We start from the raw sequence: 23,380 nt of genomic DNA on the forward strand, positions 1-23,380 counted from the left end.
ATGCTCTATGCACATACACCATTTTGGAAATAACTCTTCCTACTTCCGGGCCTCTTCTGACTAACTTCAAAGGTGTTACCGTTGATACTAATTAAGGCACTGTTCCATTCTGGTCAAATGCTATTGTGCATGTTGGCTCAATGGAAACACTCTGCTACACCAGTGGGTCTCAAAGTCTCTAGAGAGTGGATTCCAATTGGTCCCCGTACAGGTGTGTAACTCTCTCTGAGAGTGTACAAATTGAACCAAATGGACCCTTACAGGTCAGACCCTGGAACAGAACAGAGCCTTATTAATATCATCGGTAACACAAGGAAGTCGGAAGAGGCCCAGAAGTAGGAAATTATTTCCAAAATGGCATATGTTCACACGGCAGCGAATGCGGCACACATATCACCACTGACCCGCACCGAGCTTGCTAACCACCTCCTCCTTGCCCCTCCTGTTCTCTTCCTGTGTGTCCTCCCCGTGTCCTCCAAACACCAGGGGGCACCCTGTCCCGGCACGCCTCTCTGCCCACCCAGCGCCAGCAGCTGCTGTCCTCCTCCAGAACCCCCCTCATGTCCTCCTCCTCCTCCGGCCTCGGCCCCCCGCCGGCCCCCCAGACCGACGACTCGTACACCCTGTACGTCCCGGCCACGGCCGCTGGCCACGCGGCCCTGGCACACGCCAACGGGCTCGGTGCCAACGCAGGTATAGCTGGTGACTGCACGCACACTCACTCATGCACACACATCACACATGCAAACAAACAAACACACACACACACACACACACACACACACACACACGTTTGGGATTCGGAACTGGAGGAATCGGCGGATCCAACATTGATGAACCGGAATCGGTTCCATCACATTTGGAACCCTTTCTGGAACTGCACACCTCTCAGAGTTACAGGCTTCTACGGCATTTGGAACACCCCTATAGGAATAGGGGGAATCGTTAAGGAACCGAGAGAGAAACAGAGAGAGAGAGAGAGAGTTTTGGTGTAGATTGGAAGAAAGAGTCACAGTGCAGTGGTAACTCATGTGGATTCTGGTAAGATTAGAGGGCTTCTAAAATTGGTAAAACACGCTTGTTTTACCAATTTCACAGAATATACTGTAGAAACCAATATCAGCTTGCCGGGGGGGAGGGTTAATGTGCTGGCAATGCGTCTCAAAGCGACGCGTGGACCAGCGTGTTCAGGTTTCAGGTTTTTGCGTGGGTGAAATAGCACCGAAGTCTGACGTAATTTACACATCCTACCTGGGTCGCGTCTTTTCTTCTTCCCCATAGACTGTGTTCCAAAAATAAACAAATGATCCTTGCGGTTTGACTCATATGGATATGAAGCATCAACTGGCGGCGAGAAACCGCCAATGTTATTGCCACATAATTATTTACATTTCCGCTAGAAACAGACTCACTCAAATATGAGTGACTATCGTAAACGATACAGATACAGCTACCTCTTCGGCAATATCGCCCAGACAGTTTGTTTATTCTTTGGACCACAATGCTTACACGATTTTAAGATGACCCAATGTTATTCTTCTTGAATAACTGAGAAAAACCCAGAGGATGAGCGAGTAATGTCAGGACTTCGGTGCTCTATAGGCTTTCTCTCACCCCCCCCTAATAGATTCCTCCCCCCTCACTCAATCTCTCTCTCTCTCTCTCTCTCCTCTCGCTCATCAAACTCTGGTCTGACATCATCACACGGCAGAAACCATTGCATGACAACGGCGGTTCTGCGCTGGCATTGTGATGGCTACATCCTCACATTGCAATCTGCGCTGATATCTACGTCACATTTTCATATTATTTCCATACATATGCCGATTTGTGCTTAATGTTGGGAATGTCCAGTGGTGGAAAAAGTACTCAGATGTTTGAATTAAAGGGATAGTTAATGGCTGTATGAAATACTTGCCATTAATCTAGTGGTTGCAACTGTATTAATTGATTACCCGAGTCCCGTGGTGGGAGTTCTGCTCTGGTTTTGGTCAATATTAAGTAGTTCCGATAATTTTGTGGGGGGCACTGGGGCCACGCAGTAAAAGTAAATTAATTCACAAAACTAACGTTGTTTGTAATGTGATTTGGACCATTGGACTTTCTTGTGTAAATGTGAACATCAGTTGAGGCTCTGTCATAAACATCAGCTTAAAGGAATATTTCACTTTCAAACCTGTTTGGTGTCATTTCATCGTCTATTCAGGCTTTTGTGAGCACCTAAGACAGTTTTTAAGTTACTTGATTGAGTATTTAGATATCTGATATTACTTTTATCAGACACGACCCCTTAGGTTATTGAAAACACTCGTTCTTGATTCTGCTGACTGTGATATTGTCCTAATCTAAGACATGAGGGGCTGTGTTTTCTTACTTGTGCAAGCAGAGTATGGTATGTATGGTATGCATGGTTATAATTGTGGTGTTGATGGTGACGTAATTAAGATATGTTTCATTCAATATTGGGTGGGTAAAAGGTTACGTGTGTGTGTGTGTGTGTGTGTGTGTGTGTGTGTGTGTGTGTGTGTGTGAATAGTGGTCCCTTATTGGCTCTTGATGGTGACGTAAGGTACGCTTCAAGGTAGGTATACTGTATGAACACGAGTTACAACCACCTCACTTATACAATATAGGGACAATAATATAAGTCACCAGAACCAAGAACCTAGCATGATTAATATTGAGTTTGAAGTTACAATGGGTTTGTATAGGAGGCATGGCCTGATAAAGTGAATATAAAATGTCTCAACACTGAATCAAGCAACTTAAAAACTGTCTGGGTGGACGATGAAATGACACCAAACATGTCTGAAAGTGAAATATATCTGTTTTGAAGAAATAAAACAAAAGCGCCCATACCTGGAGACCTGCTCCGTCGGGATGACTCGGCACCACATTCCGGGTACGTACGTACGTACATGTGTGTGATCAGTGTTCAACCCCATCGCCACCACCAGCGTCACCTAGCCCCTCCCCCTGTGACAGAACGTCCTTCCCAAGGCCCCAACACAGTGTCTGTGTCCGGTAGGTGTGTCTCCGAGCTGCCTCTCCCGTCCTGGGTGTCCCCTGGAGGACATCTGGGTGCTCAGGAACTCACCAAATGGTAAGACTCCGTCCCCTCACCCCTGGCCCTGCCTATTACCCCCACACAAACACCACCTCCCCTCCCTTTACGCTGTGCCCCCCCACCCCCGACCCAAGTCAACCTCCGTGACGCTTCAGCCTGAGCTCATGTTGTTCTCCCCTCTGCACCACGCCATCCATGTTCTACCGCTAAGTGAGCCATACTTAAAGGAGTACTTCACTTCCCTGAAATACACTTTTTCAGTCACTCCCCCCTGAAAAATAATTTTAAAAATGAAGAAAATACCGGCTTTGATATTATCAAAACTGTTTATGAACTCTCAAACGACTCGCACAGTATAATCCAAGTGCCTTGAATCCAGTCGTATCCTTTATTAGTTCCAAAACACAGCATTCTTCACTCAAAATGAACTATTTTGGAGCATGCCTGTGTGTGTGTGCGTGTGTGTGTGTGTGTGTGTGTGTGTGTGTGCGCACGAATCCACGGCCAGGCACAGTATACATTTTGAGTGAGAATGTTATGTTTTGGAGGATACGACTGGATATAGTTATTTGGATTTTTTTTACGTAATTTAGTATATCGCTTTGCTGTTAAAGGACCACTTTTCAACCTATCTTCATAATAGGTCCTCACTAATAATCATGATAAAATGGCGCAATTTTCGGTCTGTGTCTCATAGGAGGGCTGTGGGCAGTTCAGAAACCGTCTTCCAGTGACATCATCGATGGGGAATACAAGCTAATAGAAACTGCAGTCTTTATAGTCCTGAAAAGTTGCAATGTGAAAATGGAAGCCATCGTTCTCACGATAATGGAAATCTAAACATCTTTGTAAAAAAGATCTTGTTTAAAAAAAGATCTGCCTAATGATGATGTCACTGGAAGACGGTTTCTAAACTTCCCACAGCCCTCCTATGAGACACAGACTGAGTAGAAAGAAATCGTGCTATTTTATCATGATTATTAGTGAGGACCTATTATATGAAGATAGGTTGAAAAGTGGTGAAGTGGTCCTTTAATCCTCCTGACCCCTACTTTGTTCAATTCATCAAGTATCTTCATTTTGGGATTCTATTCACACAAACACACAAATCCAAATTGACGAGTAATTGATAGAGGAGGGGGGGGGGGGGGGGTGATTTGGGGCCGTGAAGTGTTCCTTTAACTAACGCAGATATCTTCTTGTATCTAAACGGTATAGCCTCCTTCATGTAGCCCGTTGTACGATGTTGTTCACTCCACAGAGTAGCTCTGTCGCCCCCTAGAGGCTGAAGCTCCTGGCTGCGTTACTGTGTGCCTGCAGCTGTTTGCTCTACCGCTACTGTACGCCACACACACACACGTCCACCTCCGCACAGCTGCTTCCAACGACGGCCAGCAAGCGCCCTTTGCAGTCAAATCCGAAGTGTTGAATTATTAACTCAAAAAATAGGCTCTAAAAAATAAATAAAGCACAGTCAGCAGCCATTATTGGAAAGAAATTGGACTTCCTTACTTTACTTCCTTCACTGGTGTTACCCATGATTCTAATGAAAGTTAGGTAGCACAGTGGTTCTCAAACCTTTTAATCTCAAGGACCCCCATGACTTTGAGAGTGTACAAATGGACCCTTAGGGGTCCATTTGGTTCCATTTGTACACTCAGAGTTACACACCTGGCTATTTGGGACCCCCTCAAGGAACCATGAGGGTCCCTGGACCACACTTTGAGACCCACATGTGTAGTGGAATGTTTCCAGTGAGCCAGCCCAGCATGCACAATATCATGCATAATATGACTGTTTGACCAGAATGGAACACAACTTTAATTGGCATTATTGGTAACACCTGTGAAGAAGGTAGGGAAGAGGCCCAATTTCCTTCCAATATGGCTGCCGTGCACAGAGCCTATTGACCCGTCCCAATCATGGACGTGTTTTTCCGTGTACCTTTTACCTTCCTCCAACCCCAGCTACCGTACTGGCCCTCTGTAAGGCTTGTTTTCCCGCTGAAATTAATGCTGTGACTGTGCTGCCGTCTTCATTCAGCCTGATGTCTGGATGTTTCCCGTCTATGTGAGCCTCTGTGAAGTTACATTACAGGTGGATAGAGACGGAATGAAACGGAGGAGCCTTCCTTCGACCAGTTTCAACCTGGCATCCATATACTGGGCATGATATTGCAGGCGAAAATATGCAAATGTGTTCAAAGACTTTTGGGAAATAGACGACCTATAAGAGCACAAGTCTGTAGATCGTCTATATTACAGATATTTGGTGTATAGTGAAATAAGGGGAGGGGGGGGGGTGTATACTAGACCCCTGACTGATGGACAACAAATCAGGCTTTAGCAGAAAACTGTCTTCCAGTTAAGATTAATTCTCTCTCTCTCCCTCTCTCTCTCTCCCCAGCTGGAGACAGGAACAGTGTGGGCAGCACAGGCAGCGTGGGCAGCACGCGTAGCGCAGGGAGTGGACAGAGCACGGAGAGCAACACGGCAGCGACCAACGGCCTGCACCATAACAGCACCAGCCATCATGCCGACCACACCAGCAAGGTGCTTCAGCACAGCTCGCTGCTTGTTCATAGCAGCATAGTTTAAAGGGCATTTTGTTGATTTTGAATCTGAATCCCTTTGTTCTGATGCGAGGAGATCAGATATAAGTACTGTAGTGTTGTAGTACTCGAGTCATTGACTTGTCTCGAGTCCACATTTCCATGTACTCGGCCTCGTCTTGATCTCGCCCTTAATTTGACTCGGGACTCTTCCCCAGGAGTCCACTCGAATCACGAGTCAGTACAATGCAATGGAATAATTGTATTATATCCATATTATGAGGAGTCCATTCACATTAATATTATAAGAGAGCTGTCTGGTGCTTATAGACGGATATCTTGTTAAGTAACGGAGCGCAGGTGCGCAGCTGACGCGTCTGCCTGCTCTCGCAGTGTTTTCTATACCTATCAAATGAGAAATAATATTAATAATCTGGTCTCGGTCTTGACTTGGATTCGCTTTAGAAGGACTCGACTACAACAATTAAGTAGTGATTGAGAAAATGAAAAGAAAAAAACGAATCTTTCATTCTTCCATGACGTCAAAGTGGCATACACGGTACCAGATTAAGCGATGTGATGTGATATTGTTTAATTGTCCGTGTGTTTCACCACACTTATATTTGATCACCTCACATGGGATTTAGGTTCACAATGGTCTTCATGTCCCATTCAAGGTTCTGACATTTTTGCATGTTTTCTTTTATGCTTCAGGGAGCTGAAATCTCTGTTGACACGTCTTTAAAGCTTTTTGTTTTCATTTTCTGTGTAGCCTCCAGCGCCCTCTGCTGGCGATGTGGGACAACCTGACTCCAGCAAGCAGCCTGATCAGCTGTCAGGTAGCTTTCTCCTTCATTACTTTAAAATGGACTTTAAATTAAAATAAATACAACAATGTTGGAAAGATGATTTCAATTAGACTGGACACCTCCACACATTTGACACATTCAACAAATAGTGTTATGTTTTGTTCATGTGACCCTCTATTTACAATGAATGCATTTAACAGACGCTCTTATCCAGAGTGGCTACAGTATGTAATCACTTGTGTCAAATGCATAGACCGTAAAAAGAATGGACGGCGTTTCGCCATTGGTTTCTGCAGACCGTAAATTAAGCCTATTTTCCAAAATGCAAACGGAAATTAATGCTATAGGCCGCAACCACAGCAAGGACGGATCTTCACTCGGTAGAACCAGTAGAAAGTCTAGAAACACACCCTACTTTATCGTTAATTTTAAAATGAATGGGAACATAATTCATTTACTAAACACATATCATGATGATTTAAAAAAGACTAATCTAGAGATTAAAAAGTGTTTTCGAAAAGCTTTACTAAAGGTAATAACATCAAGTGTACAGTTCGCAATTTAGATTATAATGTCTTGCAAATGTAGAAGGTGAAATAATAACAAACCTACGTAAGTAATACAAATATGAGAGCAGAATTAATGACCATTGAAGCACCGTTGATTTTGACAGCAAATTTTGATTTAGGTTTAGTCATAGTCTTTTCAATAAAATTTAATTTAGTTGTAGTCATATTTTAGTCATCTGAAATGTTTTAGTTTGAGTTTAGATTTAGTCGACTAAATCCACAGTTGATTTTGTTGACAAAAATGTATTTTGGTAGGCCTTGATGCCGTTGAAATGGCAGATTTTACACTTTGTTGCATGCTGAAAATAGCCAAGCTTGTAGATCTGCTATTTTCAGAGCGCAACCAAACATAAAATGACGTATCTTTTAGTTCTATACTGGATCTCTTCTCCACCAGTCCCTCGCTCACATTTTAGTCTCGTTTTTATTTGTCGACGAAATTGCCAATATAATTAGATTTAGTCATCAGAACTTGCTTGTGTGATGTTGTTGTCCAGGCGGAGGAACTCCACGCAGGCCGCAGGCTGCCTCCACCATGCAGAGAGCAGCAGAGCAGAGCTTCGCCCAGCACTTTGTGCGACCTCAACAGCTCCTGGAGGGCAAGGTGACCGCATCACCACCTCTACAACTTTCTACCACATTTACTGTGGTGGTTCATTATCCCATTCTGACCTGAGATCAGATTATAAAAATGTCTGTTTGAAAATGACAGTTTTCTGAAAAAGCTATGTTTCTATGTCAGTCGTTCTTCGATTTAAAAAAAATAGCTAAAGCATAACGTAATGCTAACACCAAAAGGGGTTCCCACCTAAAATTGGTTAAGAAGCAGTTCGTTCTGATTGGTTATAATAGCTCTCTACCCGTGCTTCAAATGATCATGATGATGGCACACCTAATCAATCAAAATCATCAAAAGTCCCTGCAGTGGCTACTAGCTAAGCTAGGCGTTTGCATGGGACATTTTCAGTCATGGTGGCTTCATCTGTCAATAAATAAATGTTTTTTTAATTGAATAGCTTAATTATAATGAAATTGAGTTGACGGTGTTACCCTTTTTGTAAGGGTAACTGTTTAAAAACAATTGTCGAACGTCATCATACATCAGTCAATCAAATCATGACATTCTGTGCTACAAATACATTCCGTGCTTAAACAGACACACACACACACACACACACATACACACACACACACACACACACACACACACACACACACACACACACAAAGCTGTGCATAGGAGTGGCCTCACCGCTCAAAAAACAATGTAAAATGACCTAAGATTACATGTTTTTAACGTTTTTAACTCAAATCTTTGCTCCTGGGCGGGTCCATTTCGGGGGTCCTTGACATGAAATGGTTTGAGCACCACTGACATAGAAACATAGTTCTTTCGAAAAACGGTTGAAAAAATATTGAAAAACTGTAGAATCGTTCTCAGGACTTAATGGTTTAAGTAGATATATACCGGTATATATATATATATATATAATATAATTGGTGTCCTGAAGTGAAAGGGCCAGTGTGAATGTGTTTGTGTTGCAGGACGCTGAGGCCATCTACCAGTGGCTCAGTGACTTCCAGCTGGAGCAGTACACCAGCAACTTCATCACCGCCGGGTACGATGTACCCACCATCAGCAGGATGACCCCCGAGGTACACCGCACAGACACACACCTCTGGGGTGGTGGATTAGTGGTACACCGCACAGACACACACCTCTGGGGTGGTGGATTAGTGGTACACCGCACAGACACACACCTCTTGGGTGGTGGATTAGTGGTACACCGCACAGACACACACCTCTGGGGTGGTGGATTAGTGGTACACCGCACAGACACACACCTCTGGGGTGGTGGATTAGTGGTACACCGCACAGACACACACCTCTGGGGTGGTTGATTAGTGGTACACCGCACAGACACACACCTCTGGGGTGGTTGATTAGTGGTACACCGCACAGACACACACCTCTGGGGTGGTGGATTAGTGGTACACCACACAGACACACGCCCCTGGGGTGGTGGATTAGTGGTACACCACACAGACACACACCTCTGGGGTGGTGGATTAGTGGTACACCACACAGACACACGCCCCTGGGGTGGTGGATTAGTGGTACACCACACAGACACACGCCCCTGGGGTGGTGGATTAGTGGTACACCGCACAGACACACACCTCTGGGGTGGTGGATTAGTGGTACACCGCACAGACACACACCCCTGGGGTGGTGGATTAGTGGTACACCACACAGACACATACCTCTGGGGTGGTGGATTAGTGGTACACCGCACAGACACACACCTCTGGGGTGGTGGATTAGTGGTACACCGCACAGACACACACCTCTGGGGTGGTTGATTAGTGGTACACCGCACAGACACACACCTCTGGGGTGGTGGATTAGTGGTACACCGCACAGACACACACCTCTGGGTTAGTGGGTGGTGGGTTAGTGGTACACCGCACAGACACACACCTCTGGGTTAGTGGGTGGTGGGTTAGTGGTACACCACACAGACACACGCCTCTGGGTTAGTGGGTGGTGGGTTAGTGGTACACCACACAGACACACGCCATTGACAATGAAAGGGGAATTCAGGTCAAAAGTCCGCTAAATCTTGTCCCCACAGATCTCATCTCAATATTTGCCATTGACAATGAACGGGGAAATTAAGTCAGAATTCCGCTAAATATGACGTGAATTAAAACATTAAAACGCCATTGACATTGAAGGGAAATTGTATGTCATATGTAAATGAGCAAATCAGCTAACCAATCACAGGCAACAGGCATTATGAGATGATCCATGATGATGTACGATGATATATAGAAGATTTCCACCTGACAGCGCTATACGTACATTAGGCCACAGACCTCCATTTGATGCAGGTTTTTATCTCTCGCACCCCCAATCTACACTGTAACATCCTCTTTGTTAACTCTGAGAGTGTACAAAATGGAACCAAATCGATCTGTAAGGTTTACGGGTTCCAATTTACACTCAGAGTTACATACCCGTAAGGCTCCATTTGCTTCCATTTTACACTCTCAGAGTTCCACACCTGTAAGGGTCCCATTTGGTTCCATTTGTACACTCTCTGACTTACACACCCATAAGGGTCCATTTGGTTCCATTTGTACACTCTCAGAGTTACACACCCGTAAGGCTCCATTTGGTTCCATTTGTGCACTCTCAGAGTTAAACACCCGTAAGGCTCCATTTGGTTCCATTTGTGCACACTCAGAGTTACACACCCGGGCCGTAAGGGTACATTTTGTTCCATTTGTACACTCTGCTGTTCCAGGACCTGACTGCCATTGGAGTCACCAAGCCGGGCCACCGCAAGAAGATCTCCATAGAGATCAGCAACCTGAGCATTCCCGAGTGGCTTCCTGAGTACATCCCCGTAAGAACAATCTCACACTCCGTTCCTCCACCAGAGGGCACTGTCGCCTCACATTTCAGTCAGTGCAACGTTTAGCCACAAAGCATTTTTCAGTTGAGGCAGCTCAGACACCCTGCCAACTGATGTCACAGAGGGCAGTACTCAATCAATCAATCAATCAATCAATCAAGCAAGCAAGCAATCCAGCAGTCATTAAAAACCTTAACCCATTTAGACCTGAGTCAGATTTAAAAAATGCCTTCTAAATCCTGGCCTAAGTTTTCTGAAAAACATCAAATATGCATTCAAAAATCAACCTGAGAGTTCCTTGAAATGAATAAAGAGCTGAGGGAACCACTGTCTCATCTCCGTGTCTCTCTGTCCAGTGTGACCTGGGGGAGTGGCTGAGCAGTGGCTGGGGAGGGGCCTCAGTCCCTCAAGAAGCTGTCTCTCTGTCTCACTGTCTCTCTGTCTCACTGTCTCCGTGTCTCTCTGTCCAGTGTGACCTGGGGGAGTGGCTGAGTACCATTGGCCTGCCTCAGTACCACAAGAAGCTGTCAGAGAACGGCTATGACTCCATCAGCATCGTCAGAGACCTCACATGGGAGGACCTGCAGGAGATTGGCATCACCAAGCTGGGTATGTATTGAGCACAGCTGGGTATGTATTGAGCTGGGTATACAAGCTGGGTATGTATTGAGCACACCTGGATATGTATTGAGCACAGCTGGGTATGTATTGAGCACAGCTGGGTATGTATTGAGCACAGCTGGGTATATATTGAGCACATCTGGGGTATGTATTGAGCACAGCTGGGTATGTATTGAGCACAGCTGGGTATGTATTGAGATGGGTATACAAGCTGGGTATGTATTGAGCACAGCTGGGTATGTATTGAGCTGGGTATACAAGCTGGGTATGTATTGAGCACAGTGGTGGAATGTTACAACAAAGTACATTTGATTGCCCTTGCCATAATAAATCACAATGTTGATTCTTACCGTTGACGTACAGTAATTGACGTAATTTGTAGTTTTCACTACGCACTACACTTGCGGGACTACCGTAAAGCAGTGTTCCCCATCGTTGAGTGCCACAATTGTTGTATCTGTCCATTCATGTGCCAGGGCCCAGGGGTATTTTAAAGTGAGGCGCCTTATTCAAAGGATAAGCAATATAAGCAATCATATCACGGGAGGATCACAGACCACCCGAGGCATGCATTTTTTAACCATGGCCGTAAATAAAGCTTGTTTTGATTAGAATCGGAAACTGGGATTGAAATCCGAGATACAAGGGTGTTTCAGCGATCGTTGTAGTCAACAAGGGGGAAACCTTTTTACTGACAGCCCATCAATGAATCAATCAATCAATCAAAGTTCCAGCCCTAATGACAACAATGTCCTTTGTTGCTGCCTCGCCCACACAGGCCACCAAAAGAAGCTGATGTTGGCAGTGAGGAAGCTGTGTGACATCCAGAGGGCCATGGTGCAGGCAGAGTTGGGGGGCCAGGGGGGCACGCTGCGCCGCAAGCCCCCCGGAGCCCTGCACCTGGTGGCCATCGAGCCGCCCGACTCCTCGCTGGGAGGTGGGGGGGAGTTGTGCCCCTCGCCACACACCCCCAAGATGATGACCTTCCAGGTAATGTTGACGTTTGCTGTGGTCCTTTTAGACGAGAACGGTGTTTTCAGGAGGTGAAAACGCAACAAAGTGAAACCACCTCCCAGAGTGGAAATCTTTGAGAACGCCGTTTTATCCCTTCTCTGTGTAAACAGGCAAAACTTATGACATCATGGCTCACGTTGGCTCACAGCGCATATACCTGTATGTTTATTACATTAATGCAGAGCCATATATGATATATTGGAGTTCCTGAACAAGCCTCCCTCCTCGCCTACAAAGCGCTGCTCATCAGCGATGGTGAATGTAAAACCATGATGTAAATAAAAAGCCTTGTGATAGGCGGCAGCCATGGCGGCAGCGTTTATGTAGCCTAATGTATTATAAAATAAATAACCATCCCGTGACGCGCTCTGCCTGCATGCTCTGGGTTGCGTGAAGGGGTTCTTCTTCTTGTATGTGGGTGACTGGTCTATTTGGTAGCCCGTTACCGCCACCTAGCGACATTATAGCGTTTTCATAAAGTGTGCGTTCTCGTGTAAAGGGTCAATAAAAATGAGAACGCAACGGGACTTTGACGTTTTATCTGGAGATGGTCGCCGTCTAAAAGAGGCATAAGACTATACCTTTTTTCACTAACTAAGCTATCATGACTAAAAAAACTAGACTAAAATGAGAAGTTAGTTAGAGAGAAGAGAGAGATCCAGTAGAATTAAAAGACAAGTCATTTTAGGTTTGCTTGTGTGTTGCGCTCTGAAAATAGCAGATCTACAAGCTCACAGTGAGCTTGTAGATCGGCTATTTTCAACATGCAACCAAGTGTAAAATCAGGCATTACGACGCCATCGAGGCCCGCCAAAATACATTGTAGTCGACTACATCAACTGCAGAATTAGTCGATTAAAATCGTATGATTGATAGTTGACTAAAACTAGACTAAACATTAAAACATTTCAGGTGACTAAAATATGACTCAAACTAAATGGAATTGTATTCAAAAGACGGATGTTAATCATTAATCGATTAATCAGTGTTTAGAAATTATTCAATGAACTCTGAGAGTGAACTCTGCGGTTCTATCATTGGGTGGTTTTCTGTGAATGTAATCAGGTTGAAAAAAAGTTGCTCCCACCTTGTTAGCCATAGAAACGTTTCTGCTTTTGCCTGCAATCTGACAGTGCACTTTTTATTTCATTTATTCCTCATAGAAAGATGTCATTGTCTGACCCTGTATCTGAAATGGTCAAAGAAATGAAATAATTTTTTAAGAATAGTTTTTGGGATTTTCTGCCTTTATTGATAGTATCAAGTGAAGGTAGACCGGAAAGAAGAAGAGAGAGAAGGGAGAGACATGCAGCAAAGGTCGTCATGAACGGGACTCGAACACGCGGCATGCTGTCAGGCCAAAGCCTATATGTGGCATGCGCCTGGGCCACTTGGCCAGCAGGCGCCCCAAGAAACATTTGATTAAGGAATATACCGTAATATGTATTTTGTATTATATCGGCAAAATGTTATGTTTATGTTAAACATTGAGGGAAACTAAGATTCTTAGATAAAAAAACTAAAACTAAAATGATGCTTATCAACTAACTTAATCGATGGATTATTATATCAATGAATGGATAATTCCCATCCGGCGGCGGCTAGACTATGACTAAGACTACATCTAAATGTGCCGTCCCAATCACCACTGCTTCCAGGACAGCGAGCTGAGTGCAGAGCTGACGACGGCCATGTCCAGCCACTATGGCGGCTGCCACCAGGACGGCCTGGCCATCCAGAGGAGGATGTCCCAGAGCCAGGAGAGCATCGACGCTCGCTCCCGAGGTTCCGGCCGCTCCCAGGACCCCCCCATGGCCTCCGTCATCCCCCACAGCCACTCCCAGGAGAGCCTGGGCAGCCTGGAGGGCAGTCCTGCCAAGGAGAGGAACATTCCAGAGGGCTGCTGGGACCAGCGGGCACAGCAGCTGCCTAAACAGGTGCAAAAATATATATATGAATATGAATACTTAACTCATTGAATGTCAAGGACTTCATTGATTGTCATGAAATCCCATGGCACCAGGAACATCTTTAATGTGTTTTTGAGCGTTGTATTAATGAATAATCGTATCACTCATATTTACCGTAAAGCAGGGCTCCCGGTCACTAGGCAACGCTCCGCTCAAAGTGTCCTAGGAAAACAAATCTCGCGGCTGCACTCAATGGGCTGCCGTCTTTAAACTCCTTTTTCTTTGAATTACGGCTCAGATTGAGCTGGATTGAACAACGTGCCGATGTTAGCGGCTTAATACTAAATCCCGGTTACTGCATGGTTAAGATATTAATGCTTCTGATTCTGAAGGCTATTAAATAGAAGATGATCACATTAACTATAGCCAATTTTCGCTAACAATCTTTGTAATGAGTAACACTTATTATATCCAAAGAAAAGCACTTACCCTACCTTTAAATATACCTTGAATAAAGCTTTTAATAATGGCTATACACTTACATCATATTTTTAATGTTCTAAACTTAAGTATACTGCTTTCTCCACAGGTGCCGCTGGGCACCGCCACCGTCTTCAAGTACCCCGCCATCCCGGCCAAGCCCAAAGCCCCGCCTCCTCCCCCCCCTGCCGACTCCTCCCTCAAGGGCTTCAGCTACCTGCACGCCCACTGCGGCGGCTCCACCAGCCTGGAGGCCGCCTCCTCCAAGCTCCACGAGCGCTCGCTCACACTCGGCAAGAAGCAGCGCACGCAGAGCCTGACACGCTACGCCCTGTCGGACGGCGAGCCCGACGAGGAGGATGACGATGATGACGGGCCGCTGGGCCCTCCCCCCGGCGCCGTCCCGTCCTACGCCACGCTCAGCCGCCGGCACGGACGCGGCACCGGCGGACAGTCGGCGCGGCGCCTGCTGCAGGCCAGCCCGGAGAAGAGCGGCGGCGCAGTGGGCCGGAGCCAGTCGTTCGCCGTCCGTGCCCGCAAGAAGGGTCCCCCGCCTCCCCCGCCCAAGAGGCTGAGCTCCGTGAGCGGCGGCACCGGCGGCGTGGAGCTCGCCGATGCGATAGCGGCGCCACCCGGTGGCGCAGTGGAGACGGAGACCCCGAGGAGTGTGAAGAGCATGGCGGCGTCTCTGGAGAGCACTTTGGAGGGCAGGCGCAGCCCCGCCCCCCCGCACAGGCTAGACCTCCTCCAGCAGGAAGCTCTGCCTCTGACGCTCCTGGCCCCGCCCCCCGTGGACCCCAGCGGAGCCCGGAGGAGGGTGCAGAGCGAGTGTCTTCCCGCTGAGGTCAGTGTCGTTGCCGTCGGGGCCGGAAAGCTCCCGTGTGGTTCAGCTCCGTATTTCAAGGTTTTTTTGTCCTGCTTTGTCGCGTGACATAGTCGAGTAAAAGTAGCAAAGATAGCCGATTTACAAGTGTTTGTATAAATATTGAACCAATGACAAGTATAATGGGTCTATTGGAACATCAATTTTCTATTTATTTTTTATTCTAGTAACTCATATAGTAACAACTATACTTCAAAAAGCCACCACTCACTTTTTTCCTCTTAGTTTTTTCATTAGTTTTAGCATAACCATGATCACCTGGCTTTCCCCCCACAGACCCACAGTGGAGACGCGGACCCCGACAGGGGGGTGAAGTCAGACTCGGAGGAGGAGGAGGCCGGCAGCAACAAGGTCCCAGAGCTGGACGCTCAGAACAACAGCTCCAGCGAGTGCATCCCGTTCGCCGAGGAGGGCAACCTCACCATCAAGCAGAGGCCCAAGACCGGGGGGCCGCCCCGGGCCGAGGCGGTGCTGGAGCCCCCCGAGCAGCTCCTACACGCAAAGGTGCATTGCAATAGTTTGGAATTATTCATTTTAGCTTAGTTTTAGTTCCTTTTTGAATATTTGGTCGTTTTTATTAGTTTTAGTTTTTTTCATAATGTACTTTGTGTTATTTGTCAGGTGAAGAATTGAATAGGTAAGTATTGTTTAATAAAAACTTAACAAAAGATAGCATTTAAAAATGTATTCAGTTACAGATGAACCACCAAGCATCCAAAACGAAAATTAAGGCCATTTTGTCAGTTCCTTTTAGTTTGTTTTGTAGACACAGAATACAGTTTATTGTTTATTTTGTATTGTCATTTGTATTTAATTCAGTTAACAAAAATGTTTCTGTTATAATAACTATCATACCCTTGCTTACCCACCACCAAGGCCCCGGAGCTGTTATAATAACTATCATACCCTTGCTTACCCACCACCAAGGCCCCGGAGCTGTTATAATAACTGTCATACCCTTGCTTACCCACCACCAAGGCCCCGGAGCTGTTATAATAACTGTCATACCCTTGCTTACCCACCACCAAGGCCCCGGAGCTGTTATAATAACTGTCATACCCTTGCTTACCCACCACCAAGGCCCCGGAGCTGTTATAATAACTGTCATACCCTTGCTTACCCACCACCAAGGCCCCGGAGCTGTTATAATAACTGTCATAACCTTGCTTACCCACCACCAAGGCCCCGGAGCTGTTATAATAACTGTCATACCCTTGCTTACCCACCACCAAGGCCCCGGAGCTGTTATAATAACTGTCATACCCTTGCTTACCCACCACCAAGGCCCCGGAGCTGTTATAATAACTGTCATACCCTTGCTTACCCACCACCAAGGCCCCGGAGCTGTTATAATAACTGTCATACCCTTGCTTACCCACCACCAAGGCCCCGGAGCTGTTATAATAACTATCATACCCTTGCTTACCCACCACCAAGGCCCCGGAGCTGCCCGAGTTCAACCTGAAGGAGTCAGACACGGTGAAGCGGCGACACAAGCCCAAGGACAAGGAGCAGGGCGGTGGGGACTGTTCCCCCAGCGGAGAGGAGGAGGGACGAGGCTGTGCGCGCTCCCAGAGCGACGGGGAGGAGGAGGGGGAGGAGGAGGAGGTGGTCAGTCTGAGGATCAGTGAAGCTGCTGTGGAGAGGACGGAGACCCCCGCCGTCGCCACGGGGTCTCCGAGCAAGCCCCCCGTCTCTGCCAAACCCCCCGTCACTGCTCCCAAACCTCTGCGCCACAGCCTGCTGGCAGCACAGGGTAAGCTGATTGATTGATTGATTGATTGATTGATTGATTGATTGATTGCTGTCAGTTGTCAGTCTGCTGATTGCTTTCAATCAGCCACGTTTTCCTATACACACCAATCACACCTCATTCCCTCATTAAGGCGGCCCGTTTCAATACGGCTCTCTTCTACCCTAGATCAATTGCTTCACAGACACTGTCGCTGCTGTCGGCAAACCTTATAGTTCAGAGTATTGCATTGCTCAAAAGTTTAAACTGAATGTTGAAAATTCATGAAATTCATGTGTGCATGCCATGGCTCTAAGTAAACTCAAATTCAATGTTCTAATTTTTAATGCATAGCGTTCCAATGCTGCTTAGCAAAATGTAGGGAATATCTTAGGTCGCCTTCACACCAAAAATCTTTACTGTGATTAAAACGAATCCTGCTGCTCATTGTCAGAAAGTGCGCTTTGTTTGGCAGGTGTGAAGCCTCATTCGGATCCTAATACACATCAAAGAACTGCATTCTACTCCGACCAAAAACGGGGGTTTCGCTTCGCTTCCAATCGCACTTGATTTCGATTGGGTGCAGGTGGGAATGCAATCGCATCAAATAAAGGAAATTAAGCAAACAATGTGGCGGATGAAACACATAAAAACACTGCAGTATTCTGTCTGTCTGTGCGTAAACATGGAGGGCTGTCACTGTGTGCGGGGATCCAAGTGCTGGAGACTTTCTTCTGTACATGTGTTTAATACTGTGAAATTAAACACATGCTTAAGCATGATCTATAAAGTGTATAGCTAACATGGCATATGCATAGTAGCATACTAATTTTATATGATGATCAGATAGCCTAGGAGTACAGATTGTACAGTCAGTGCGTGACGCGCGCGTGCACACACACACACACACACACACACACACACACACACACACACACAGTCAGTCCAATCCCCGACGGCCGACATGCATCCACGTTAACCTAAAATCCTAACTATTAGAAGCATAATTTAATATGCAAGATTATACCACAGGTCGTTTCGAGGAAGCAATCTGATTGGTTGAAACAGCCTTCTAGCCGTGGGTTAAACCAGCACCATTCACCACCTAATCAAAACAAATAATTCAGCTGCTCTGTTCTCCCAGAGCGATAGCAAACTCGGTGGATATAGGCTAGCTAGTTTCTTGGGACATTTGTGGTCGTAGTGACTACATCTGTCATTAAAAAAAAAAGAGCCATTTAACGCATGCGCATTTAACCGCATTCCAAGTGGTTAAATCCATTCTACTGCTCCTGGCTAAAACAACATTTGAATCCTTGCCTTCCAGCTGCAGTGGCGCCGCCATCTTCCCTGGGCATCACCATGGCGCCGCCGTCGTCCCTGGGTGTAACCATCAACGTGGTGGAGAGCGTGGCCTTCACCTCTCCATCCCAACCCCCAGCGCCGGCCCCTCAGAGCCAGTCGGCGGTAGCAGCCAAGCCCCAGGTGTGTGTGGTGGGCCCGGGCCTGGGGCCGGAGCCCCCTGCAGGGACCACGGAGGTGGTGCAGCAGCAGAGGCTGGAGCAGACCAGCACCTCGCTGGAAGCAGCTCTGAAGGCTGTGGAGAGAAAACTCACCCTGGAGGACACCTCTGACGGGTAAACACCAAATAGTCATTATTTGACTTTTATGTCAGCATTATTGACGATTATGCAGCTCATTGGCACACACAAAAAAGAGTTTCGGCTATGAGCCTTGTAACTGTCATGTGGTGTGACGTGTTCTCCCCCTCCCCCCCACAGTGGAGCCAGCACGGTGAAGTCTGCCGGGACCATCCTTGACGACATCGGGAACATGTTTGACGACCTGGCAGACCAGCTGGATGCCATGTTGGACTAAAATCCCGCCTCTAGCACCCCCGTGACCCCACCCATCACCTCAGACCCCGCCTCTAGCACCCCCGTGACCCCACCCATCACCTCAGACCCCGCCTCTAGCACCCCCGTGACCCCACCCATCACCTCAGACCCCGCCTCTAGCACCCCTGTGACCCCACCCATCACCTCAGACCCCGCCTCTAGCACCCCCGTGACCCCACCCATCACCTCAGACCCCGCCTCTAGCACCCCTGTGACCCCACCCATCACCTCAGACCCCGCCTCTAGCACCCTCGTGACCCCACCCATCACCTCAGACCCCGCCTCTAGCACCCCCGTGACCCCACCCATCACCTCAGACCCCGCCTCTAGCACCCCTGTGACCCCACCCATCACCTCAGGAAGTACTGACACACCACAACGCTCGTTCCCTTCTCAGAACTTCAGAACCAGACAATGAAAAAGACTGAAGGGGAACATGCCAGTGATTCTCAAACGTTTTTAAGGACCTCCATTTTGATATGCATTAGACGAACAGACCCCCATTTGATTCTATTTAGTTTTTTTTTTTAATCTCTCGGACCCCCAGTCCACACTGTGATATCCTAGGTGTTAAAGTAACTCTGATAGTGTACAAATGGAACCAAATGGACCTTACGGGGCTACTTGGTTCCATTTGTACACCTTCAGAGTCCCCCAGACCCGGCGTTGAGAAACAGCGTTTGCGGACGGACCCACAAACAATGTTGTTGACCCAATGGACCACTGCAGTGTTAATGTTGGGGGGCATCTTCATCTCTCACAGCACCAACGCCACCGTTGGTCCGGTGGTCATCTGAATAAACACTATGTATCGAGGGCCAGATAGGCGGAAGGCACTACTGTCCGATGATCATGTCGGACAAACCTTCCGGTTCGGAAAGGATTTCCGAATGTATAGTTCGGAGGGCCAGGACATGTGGAGGGCGCACGAGTTCAGAGAAAAAAGTTCTGAGAACGCCCATCAGAAATTTCGGAATGACATCAATTTATAGTTCTATCGCCTTCCCTTTCTGAAGAAAGGTTACGCTTGGTGGTTCTCAAACTGTGTGTGGAGGCACACTGGTGTGCAGATATGACATCCACACATTATTATTGCAATGTGAAGTATACAACTACAGTATACAAAAAAGATATTTTTATTCATAACTCATTCATTTTACTATCAGTAGTAGTACTTTGTGTGCATTCATTTCACACACAATACAGAGGCACATTACGGTATTAGAATCTGCCGTCCCGGTTTTGGGCATTTATTTATATTTGTGTTTTTTTTGTTGTCTTTATTTTGCGACATTGTCAGGTCTACAAGCTCACAACGCATTGTGATGTGCACTGTACGAATTAGGTCTTAAAGCGGCACAATGTCACTTTGCTCTTCTACCCTGGATCTGAATTTTCAGCACTGCTGCGCACGTGCCGACATTTTTACCACTGAACTAGTAGAAAGTCAAACCAGAAACTGGATTGTGTCATGGCTGTGTCCAACCTAGACACAGAATCTAATCTAAATGTCTCAATAGAAGAGAAGGGAGACCAAATACAACCACCCCAATTGTATTATTTGTTACATATATTGTATTAACATACTCCACCATACATTAGACACAATACAATTCATTAATGTTGTATGTGGCATTAAAAAAAAAAAAAAAAAAAAGTGATAACGTATTATAGAGGCTATTTGGAAAGAATATGAACAATGTTGTGCCTTGAGATTTTGTGTGCACATTGGTGTGCCTTCTGTTCACCCAACGTTTGAAAACCACTGGACAAGTTCTGTCTTGCCTGTGCTGTCTTGTGCACCACCGTCATGAACCCTACCCAGGTTGTCTGTGATTGGTCGGTGGAGACTGGAGCGACATGCGAGGCTGCGATTGGCCAGTGGACAGACATGCCCTGGAGGCTGTGACAGAGGACGTTGCCACGTTAGTGCCGGCCCAGTGTGAAGGAATAGTAGCACTACACACTACTATTGTATGGATTGGAGCCCCATTTATACTGAGAATATCTGATCTACAAGCTCACAACACGTCACAGATGCATTGCATTGTGAGCTTGTAGTTAATGAATCGCACTACACTCGTACGACGGAGCATACATTAACGGTTACCGAGCTGTATCCGTCTAGTGACTTGATTTTTATTTTTAATGAATTCAAGAAAATAAAACTGTCTAACCATTTCAAAATGTATCTTTGTAATATTTTAAATACCGAGAAGAAGAAATATATATTTTAGCCGTTTTGTACCAAGTAATCGCCTGAGCACGTTTTGTCTTGTGTTCCGAGAGCCTAGGTGGCGCCAGCGAGTTGTACAAAGGGACTTCGCTTGACAAAGCATGTTTAGCTACTTCCAACACTGTTCACTCTGAGATGGTTGTTTGTACAGTGGAATATATGGCGTGTGAGATATCAGTTGTATACACACAATTTTTTGGGAAAAGTATTCATTTAAATTTTTTGAAAACTAGTATTTAAATAAGAGTTATCTAAATATGTATATTGTATACTAGAGGTATATACAGGAGCTAATTCATATTCAACCAAAGTCCTTTGTACAGTTTTTCTTTTTCCTCAAAAATATTTTTAAAATACTTTACAATAGTTTTGTTAAAAGATGTGGAATCCTGGGTTGTCATTGTCCTATTATTGTCATACTGAATAACCTGGTAATTGTATTTTTTTAAAGTCTTTTCTTTTCTTTATTCCTTGTCGAGCTTCCATCATAATAATGGATATGCTTTACATAATTGGCATGACATTGCTGTAATAATACATAAAGCAAACAAGAAAGGTATTTAGTGCTGTATTTTAGTATTTTTTTTCCCATTTATAACATTGTATTATTAATCTTGTGACGTGTTTGATTGCTCTGTGAAGATAACTTCTGTGTGAATGTGACCCACTGGATTGTCTGCCTTGAATTGTCCTTTCTGTTTCACCCTCAGGAAAAAAGAAAATCACACGTATTGTTGAGACTGTTATCCTTAGTTGTGTGCCTGTGTCACTCACCAAAAATGATTTGCTCGCTCACGACAGGTCGCAGTGCAAAGTCTTGTGAGTTTGTAAATTGGCACATGGCACCGGCAAAAAGGCAAATCAGGCGTAAAGGTCAGTTTGTATCGAGCATCAAGCGACGAGTGTCTGCGACTCGCCGATGGTGTCGCCAACAAAATGTAAACATTTTTTTTCCAGGGGTATGTTACGTGACACTATGCTTTACGTGTCACGTAAAGCATATCATCGCTGTCGTGCATCTCCATAACGTTTTGTGGGGTTTTTTTCTTCGTAAAATGAACGCCCTACTCTACTGGCCTACTTGATCACACTACAGCATCACACAAAAAAGCATCAAAATGAGCAGATCCACAAGCTCAATGCTCAATGCTAAGCGACACGCTTTGAACTTGTCGATCTGCTACTTTTGATGCTTTAAAATAAATTTGAATCCTGAAAAGCACCCGACAGAGACAATATAAACTGACCGTAATCTATTCTAGCATCTGCTATGGCTTGGCTGTGTTCTTTTGGAGCTTATGACACTAGTCTGTCAGTGACCAACAGTGTTTTTCAGAAAAGACAAGTCTAGTCGCACCTTAGAGAGAAAGAAATGGTGTGTGAATGTTTTTCATGTTGTCATGTGTTTTGCTTCTGCCGAATTTATACTTTGTTTTGTGTCGGGGGTCACACCGGAAATAGACAATCTCAAAGCTTGCGTGTTGCTAGGCAACATGTGCGCTTTGTTTTTGTTTCCTTAACATGAAAGGCACATCGGCAGCGAGGCCTTGTCTCTTGTGAGGTGTGGCCCGAGCGAGAGTGCCTGCGCCGAGCAGTCAAATAGTCTGGCACGTTCACAAGAAACTCAGAAATTGTACTGTCACAGTAAATCACAGTCTTCCCAAACCATCCCTGGAAATACAATATTGCAAATAAGATGCGACTGTTTCATTCAAGCATACTGTATGTGACCTCCCCTTAATCAGGCTTCAGATGACAAAGATGATGTATTCTCTATTGGAAAATGTTCATGTTTCCTGGCATTTCTGTATTACTTTGTTTACAGATCACATTAAATACCGTACATGCTTATTATGACCTGTGCTATGACCCTCTGTCTTTTTTTTATGGATGTCTTCTGGAAGTAACCAAGGTGGATTCAGAGTAGAGGACAAAAAGAAGATGACTTATTCAATTAATTCGTACTGGTAGGACTGACAGGTTTAGGGGGGAGGAGTTGTTAAGGGATGAGCTTGGGAAGTTGGGATGGGCACACAAAATTAATTTTGAAAAAAATCTGAATGAAGCTATCTTTAATTACATTATTATAAGTAATACTATTAGAGTTGTACTATTACTCGAACGAAAATAAAAGCTTGGGGGGAGATGCAATGCAAATGAAAGACATATACTGTGTATCCCTATTCCC

General features: G+C 45.8%; 1 protein-coding gene across 2 annotated transcripts in view; it reads left to right on the top strand.

Annotated features, from left to right (window-relative positions):
* The window catches only part of caskin2 (CASK interacting protein 2), a 97,653-nt gene extending 74,604 nt beyond the window's left edge, over positions 1 to 23,049 (top strand). Inside the window, exons 12-25 of one of the 2 annotated variants that reach the window (XM_080776104.1) lie at positions 487 to 693; positions 5,474 to 5,619; positions 6,391 to 6,457; positions 7,494 to 7,600; positions 8,542 to 8,652; positions 10,308 to 10,409; positions 10,889 to 11,027; positions 11,818 to 12,029; positions 13,712 to 13,990; positions 14,553 to 15,287; positions 15,603 to 15,830; positions 16,764 to 17,082; positions 18,386 to 18,695; positions 18,840 to 23,049. In XM_080776104.1, coding sequence (XP_080632230.1) covers positions 487 to 693; positions 5,474 to 5,619; positions 6,391 to 6,457; positions 7,494 to 7,600; positions 8,542 to 8,652; positions 10,308 to 10,409; positions 10,889 to 11,027; positions 11,818 to 12,029; positions 13,712 to 13,990; positions 14,553 to 15,287; positions 15,603 to 15,830; positions 16,764 to 17,082; positions 18,386 to 18,695; positions 18,840 to 18,936 — 3,059 coding nt within the window. In that variant the 3' untranslated portion in view covers positions 18,937 to 23,049. The remainder of the gene's footprint in view (positions 1 to 486; positions 694 to 5,473; positions 5,620 to 6,390; positions 6,458 to 7,493; positions 7,601 to 8,541; positions 8,653 to 10,307; positions 10,410 to 10,888; positions 11,028 to 11,817; positions 12,030 to 13,711; positions 13,991 to 14,552; positions 15,288 to 15,602; positions 15,831 to 16,763; positions 17,083 to 18,385; positions 18,696 to 18,839) is intronic. The other variant, XM_080776105.1, reaches the window with a different exon arrangement.
* The last annotated feature ends 331 nt before the right edge of the window (positions 23,050 to 23,380 follow it).

The sequence above is a fragment of the Protomyctophum bolini genome (assembly GCF_963924005.1).
Source record: "Protomyctophum bolini genome assembly, chromosome: 11".
Taxonomy (NCBI): Eukaryota; Metazoa; Chordata; class Actinopteri; order Myctophiformes; family Myctophidae; genus Protomyctophum; species Protomyctophum bolini.